This window comes from Tamandua tetradactyla, chromosome 14 (assembly GCF_023851605.1).
Source record: "Tamandua tetradactyla isolate mTamTet1 chromosome 14, mTamTet1.pri, whole genome shotgun sequence".
Taxonomy (NCBI): domain Eukaryota; kingdom Metazoa; phylum Chordata; class Mammalia; order Pilosa; family Myrmecophagidae; genus Tamandua; species Tamandua tetradactyla.
Window position 1 is genome coordinate 7,898,811 of NC_135340.1, and position 7,079 is coordinate 7,905,889.

General features: G+C 31.6%; 1 protein-coding gene across 2 annotated transcripts in view; it reads left to right on the forward strand.

Moving 5' to 3' along the window:
• The window catches only part of KLHL28 (kelch like family member 28), a 28,299-nt gene extending 23,333 nt beyond the window's left edge, over positions 1 to 4,966 (forward strand). For both annotated transcript variants that reach the window (XM_077126869.1, XM_077126870.1), the window contains exon 5: positions 469 to 4,966. In XM_077126869.1, coding sequence (XP_076982984.1) covers positions 469 to 632 — 164 coding nt within the window. In that variant the 3' untranslated portion in view covers positions 633 to 4,966. The remainder of the gene's footprint in view (positions 1 to 468) is intronic.
• Positions 4,967 to 7,079: the final 2,113 nt, after the last annotated feature.

Here is a 7,079-nt window from a genome sequence, read left to right on the forward strand (position 1 = left end):
ATGTAGATACATTTGTCCTTTAAAAAACTATATGTGATAATACATAAAGTAGAATTTTTAACACATAAACTACATAGTTTGATATATATTTCAGTGTATTTGAAAACCTGATAAAACGAATGATTTTTAGAAAAATATATGTAAATATAAATTGATAAGAAGGCTTCTGTAAAGATGCATACTATATTATTAATAGTTTCCCCTGGTAGGGAAAGAGAAGAGTAGGTTAGGGAGGGAAGGTAAAGGCAGGCTTCAACTTTTACTTTTATACTAAGGTGGTATTTGTGTGTGTGTGTTGTTTTTAACCCCAGAGCATATCGTGCTGTTTTGCTTACATAATTAATAATATATAATTGAAATATAAAGCATTTTAAGAAAACATTAAAATATAAATTCATTTATTTTTAGTGAGAAGAAACCATGTCATGGTTAATATATTTCTTCCCTCTTTTTACCCACCTTTCCTAGGGGTTGGTGCTGCAGTAATTGATAACTACCTTTATGTAGTTGGTGGACACTCAGGGTCGTCCTATCTGAACACCGTGCAGAAATATGACCCTATCTCAGATACATGGCTGGATTCAGCTGGCATGATATACTGTCGCTGTAACTTTGGATTAACTGCACTTTGACAACTGTAAACTCATGGAAACAGTGTGATGGTGAACCTTGTGCTGCATGAAAAGATGCCCAGTTTTCTGATACCAAAAGCTGCGTTGCTTTCTTTTTAACTTGAAGTGGCATGAAGACTCATTTTTGGGGTATTTTAAATTGACAAGTAACTTTGGTTGCCTTTGATTACCTGGTAAATCAGTAATTCAAAAAAAAAAAAAGGAAAGACTTCACCAATTGAATTGTGCCCTTTTTTTCTCCTGAGATGGGGCTACGGTAGTTTTATGTCCATAAGTGGAGATATAGAGAAACCTTGCTGCTTTTATTTTATTTTATTTTTTTTACTTTAACACTCCTTCCTTGATATGTACCGTGATTTACTAGAATGAGAGATGCGTAGATGCTTGAGTGTATTGAATGTCAGGACAGAGTGTTGACATTGCCTTTTGGATTAAATTCATATGCTTCACATTTTTTCTTAGCAGATAAAGGGCTGCTCTTTCTTTCGGTACTTTTAAGGGTTGTAAATAATGTGCCATAGTGAGTTGTTGGATATTATTCCTGTTAAATGGGTTTACGATTGGGGATAAATGGTAATAAATTTTCAAGACAAATACTTTCACTATCGTAATATTTGGGGGCCTATTTTAAGAAGTCAGATATTTACTTTTATGCCTATTTTATATGTTCAGGTTAATGTTGGGTGAATTTACTCACCCATCTATGTTATAATCATAATAGTTGTTTCATAGTTTTTCTTTAGTAGTTCAGCAGGCTTCCCAGTGTTGGTATAAATATTTGAGAAAGGTTTAGTGCCTTCCTCAGTACATATTGATTTTTTTCATATATGCTTGTAATTATTTTAGTTTAAAAAAAATTTTGCTCTTTCAATGTGTTCAGATATAAAAATGGTGCTAACTGTAGGATCTATAACTGATGTTCTTTTGGATTTTCAGTCTGAGATAAGCATGACATGTTTTTATTGGCTTGTTTCATTTCTGCTTATTATAAATATTAATAACAATACCAATGTAGCATCTAAAAGTCATCTGAATGACCTATGTTATGCTTTTCATGGTTCCTGAAGAGTGATTCAAAGAAAGACGTATTTTTGATCTTTTTTCTTCTGTGCTATAAATTATATCTCCTTCTTAAATACAGAAATATATGCATTAAAGCACTACGCAGTTATGCATTACTTTGTATATTTCTTAGGTAACTGAATATTTTAACGTTATCAAGGAAAACTGGAATTCCTATGTTTACTTGAGTAATCGTTCTAAATTTAGTTCTACTTTGACTAAAGAAATGATCTTTTGAAGCAAAATTGTTTGCTGTAGCCAAATGACAGCTTATTTAAAAGAAGTGGTTAACTTATTTTACTTTAGCATGTTTTAGTAAATGTCCATTAGTCTTAAACATATTAACTTACATTTTATTATGATGCTGGTACTTATATTTTTGGTACTATAGTTATTTTGTTTTCTTTTTCTCAATGTATATATATATTTTTTACCTGCACACTATCTCTATAGTCTCTGCAAAAACCGTTAATATTTTTTTCCTATGAAAAAGTTCATACCGCAATCTTAAGTGCCAATATGCTTTAAACTCTTTTTAAGAAGCCATTTGTAATTATAATGCATAGGTTTGTTCGTTAGCTTATATTATTTCTTGAGAACTATTTATAACCAGGCACTTTCCAGTTTTCCTTGTTCTTCTATAAACTTCCAGTTGTACGTTTGAATATATGTAAAATCATTTTTAATCATAAAAGTAGTATCATCCTTTATGAATATTTGCACAGATTGTAAAACCTTGCAAGTGAGTTTTAGTCTCTCCTAATTTAGAATTCAACAGGAGCTACTAATAAAAGTAGTATTTTCTATACTGCTTGTTTGAATAACAGTGATATATAGCAATAACTTTTTAATTGATTTGAATAAATCTGTTAAATGGAAAAAAGGCACACTATTGTGGTTGGCCTCCATTTTAAAAATAGCAATTTAAAATAGAGTCCATCATATATGTAGTTTTAAATTGCCAAACTCAATTGTCTTTCTTTTTATAGCAACCAAATTGTTAAATACATCCTAATACACTATTTTTAACCCCTCCCTCTGAAGGATAAGGGAATTTGAAAGAGGCTATAGAAAATTATTTTGATTGTAAAAAAAAGATCAATAGTGTAAACTTTATTTTTAACAATGGATTTTACTAATGTTTCATCCCCACTATTGGATTAATGCAAAACATCTGAATCATTTGGTAAATTAGATCAAAGGCATATATTGATCATTGCCTTTGAAAAATCCAAACTTCATCTTGGTAAAGAGTAAATTTGAAGCATTTGGGGCATAGTAGGAGCCATGTACCAGAGAACAAATTATGAAAATGTATGAAGGAAAGAGAAAAAACACCAAAAATTTAGAAATATATTTATTTTAGGATTGCTAAGCTTACTGTTCATAAAAACCAGTACTGCTAATATGACCTGACAGCTGATAACTTATAGAGATTTGTGAGTATTCTCATTGCAGTTACTCTTCTGGCAGATTTTGAATTTAAGCTACATGTTTCTTATGTTTAAAAGAATTAGAATGGTTGGTTATAAATTACCAGAGTTAAAGGTGTTGGAAATAACATTTAATGTTCATGCGTGGTTAGGGAATCTATTTAAGATTGACCAGAAATATTTTGGAAAAATGTGGTAGTGGGAAATAAAATTTAGTGTCATCAGTTGCAAGATAATTGCTTTCTACAATTATGAAGACTTAACCTGTTAGATATGGTTTGCTATTTAATATTTGTTGGGTATAGTAATAGAACTTAAGTGATTTTCAGTGTAGCCTAAAGGATATTTATGTAAATTCCATGTTATTGCTAATGTTGTTTTAAATATGTATAAATATTAAGTTGTAGAAGATGGTACTAGGTGATAAGAAATGGTGTTAGATTTTGAGAACTTATTTTGCTAAATTGGCAAATATGGAGGGTCTATTATATGATTGAGCCATTGTGCTAGATGCTGTTGGGGGTTAGAAATATAAATAAGTATAACACTTTTCACACAGAGAAAGTGAACTTAGTGGTGGAGACCTATATCCAAATAACTATTATGATAAAGTGTGAATCTAATTCCTTATCTTCAACATCATAAGAAGTGATTAGAGAACCAGTTTATGTATAAACATTTCTTTAAGGTCCAATTAGGTTTTGTTGGCATGAAAAAGAATTTTAGTAAACCTAGTATTTACAGAACTCTAATTTCCTTGAATTAGATAATGTATTTTTTAGTACAAAACCAATATTATAGAAACTTAAAAAATAAATTTTCCTATAGTATAAAGGCTCTGGCTAACATTGAGAGAAATATCTGTACATATAATGCTGTGTTTATTTTCAGTTTTGGTTTTGGATTCCTGGTATTGTCACCTAAGTGCTCATTTTCAGGAAAATCAGATTCTACAATAAATTTACTGCTTAAAGTTCAATAAACGTATATAACCTCTATAACCTCTCTAGTCTGAAACTTAAGAAATTATAAGATGTCACATGTCAAGTTAACATCCAGTTCTATTCCTTGACCTTTTTTTTTCCTTTGTAAACAGCACTTTAATTAGATATGATTATTCTGTGGCTGGAAATACATAGATTTTCACTTAGAGTATATTGATTCATTGTTAATATACATTTATTTGAAAAAGTGAAAAAGAAGTAGAATATGTTTTAAATACAATAGGTTTACAAGTATTTTTACTGGTGTGAATTTGGAATCAAATAAAAAACCAGTTTACATCTTCTCTGCAGAGAGGAAAACTGTTATCCGTATGTCTTTCATAGTATACATAGTTAACTAGAGATAATTTACTGTTAATTTTGTCAGGTTATCATGTGTGAATCCCTTTCATTTTAAAATACTAAGCAAAAAGTTCCAAGTTTGCCTTAAAGTACAAGTGAAATTAAAGAACTGGATGATAATGCCTATATTTTTGCCTTATGAATTGTGCTGTATCATAAACCAGAAATGGTTTAGATTTTAACAGGATTCTGAAATTTTGTAGATGTAGAGTACTAATCTTTGTAGTCTGTTGAAAAGAATGTGATCTTGTTGTGGATTAGGTCAATGTTTAAATGTTTTTGTATATGTATTTTACCTCTGAATATGTACGTTTTTAGCATCAGGGTTTTATTTTTGTTTACATAGTAAAGTGGCATTTAACATGATGAAGGTTGTAGTCTTTTGCCTTTTATTTTAATGGTTCTTTGTATGTACTATATTGTTGTAATGCTTTGTGATGATCGTTATAATTCATTTAATGTGAAATGTTTAAAATAAATTTGAAAAATGTGACTTTTTATGTGTCATATGCTAATTATTGTGAACTGATCCAAATGTCCAGATAGCTTTCAAACTACCCAAAAGTTATTATGAAATCAAAACAGGGCTTAAAATGTATAAGACATTTAAGGTATAAAGAAGTAATATAATTCACAACCTAAAATCCACTTCAGGAATGTAATAGATACCTAAGATTTTTTTTTTTAAGGGAAAGTGGCAGAGCTCGGTCTGTACTTTGATTTTTCGGTAAAATTCCTAGAGGTTTCTCTTGTTTGGAGTCAGGGCATGAATGGAGGTGGGAGTTGCAACTCGGTCTGGAAGACAGTATAATGGGTGGGTTGTAGCAGTTATCAGTAAAGAAGTCCAAAGAGCTGTTCCCATTGGAAAGTCAGAATTCCCAACAGCCTGGAGTAAAATTGAGTGCGGTGAGAAAACAAATTTAAAAACAGCTTAACTGAGTTTAGATTTGTCTTCCAGATTTCTTTTAAAAGATAGAAATGGAATCTCCAGGTATACTTTACCCATCTTCAACAATTAACCACAATTTGCTCATCTGATCACCCACCTTTTGTTCTTGTGATGTTAGAGTAATTAATTCTCTAGTAAGGACATTTAAGAAAATTTATTTTACTAGTCACACTGACATAATCACACTTACAAATCTAATACTTTTGTAACATTTAGTACTCAGTCTATACCCAAATTTCCCTGAATGTCTGAAAAAATTTTTTCTTTGTTACAGGATTTATACATTGCATTTGACTGTTATGTCCCTTAAGTCTTTTTTTTTTCCCCTAGAGGCAGGCTCCAGGGTCTCTTGCATGGCAGGTGAGAATTCTGCCACTGAGCCACAGTTGCACTTCCCCTCTTAAGTCCATTTTAATCACTCTAGTCATGCCATATATTTGTGGGGGAAAAAACAAACAGGCCATTTGTTTAGCAGATTATTCCACATTCTGGATTTGGCTTGTTGCTTTTTTTGTATTGTAGTTATTCTATCTTTCTTATTTTCCAAAAACTGTAGCTGGATGTAGAGTGTTAATTAGATTCAGGTAAGTTTTTTCTGTTTTATTCAAGCAAAGTTGATTCTGTGTATACTTCCTATTATATCACATCATGAGATATATCTGGTTATCCCACTTTTAGTGATGCTAAAGTTAATCAGCAGGATTGGGTTGGTTTCAGGGGTTGCCAACCTGATCCTTTCCTTATCAAGGTCCTCATCAAACTCACCTGATAATTTTAGCAGTTATTGATGTCCACTATTGATCTATTATTAGGAGTTGCTAAGTGACACTTTTATAATTATTTTGTTTCTTCTTCATTTATTAGCTAGAATTCTATAAAGGAAAGCATTTCTTCATCACTTATTTGGTTAAACTGAGATACAGTGTACAAGAAAGGCAGGAAAAGATGTTTTCATTCTTTTCTTTCTCAGCCTTTAGAGTAATGAATCGGTGTCCTAGTGTAGGAGATAGGATTACAATAAGACTTGCAGAACTAGTTGGGAGCAGATGGCATTAGGGTGGTGTCGGAACCTCCAAAGGTGATGAAATATCATGAACTCATGAATTTATTTATTTATACATGTGTTGTGTTTCAATCAATTGTCCCATCTTAGGCCTTTGGACACCCCTTTATGTATCATTGAAAGCATCCTTGCTTTTTTTTTTATTAAACAAAATGGTAGTTTATTTTTCACCTTTAATAATCTGAGTAGACATTCCAAGGCTGGTATGGTGGCTCAATGTGTATCAGTGACAGATTACTTTCTTCCATCTTGATGCCATCAGGGACATTTACATGATCAGGGACAAAAGTACAAACTTCTTGGAACGCTTTAAAACATTTCTTAATACCCTCAGATCTCTCTCCCCAGTTTTATCTCCTGCCATTCACTTCCCAGCAGGCTTGCCACTTGGATACTTTTGTATTTCCATCGACATTCTGCTGTCTTTGACTATGCATTCCTATTTCTGCCCTATTTGTTTCTCCCCAACAGCTTTGCCTGTCCAACTACTGCTCATTCATCAGGATCTAATTCAAATGATCTCTTAAGGAAATTTTCTCTTGAGTCATCAAGATCAACTTAAGTTTTTCCCTTTGTTATTCTCTAAGAGCTTTT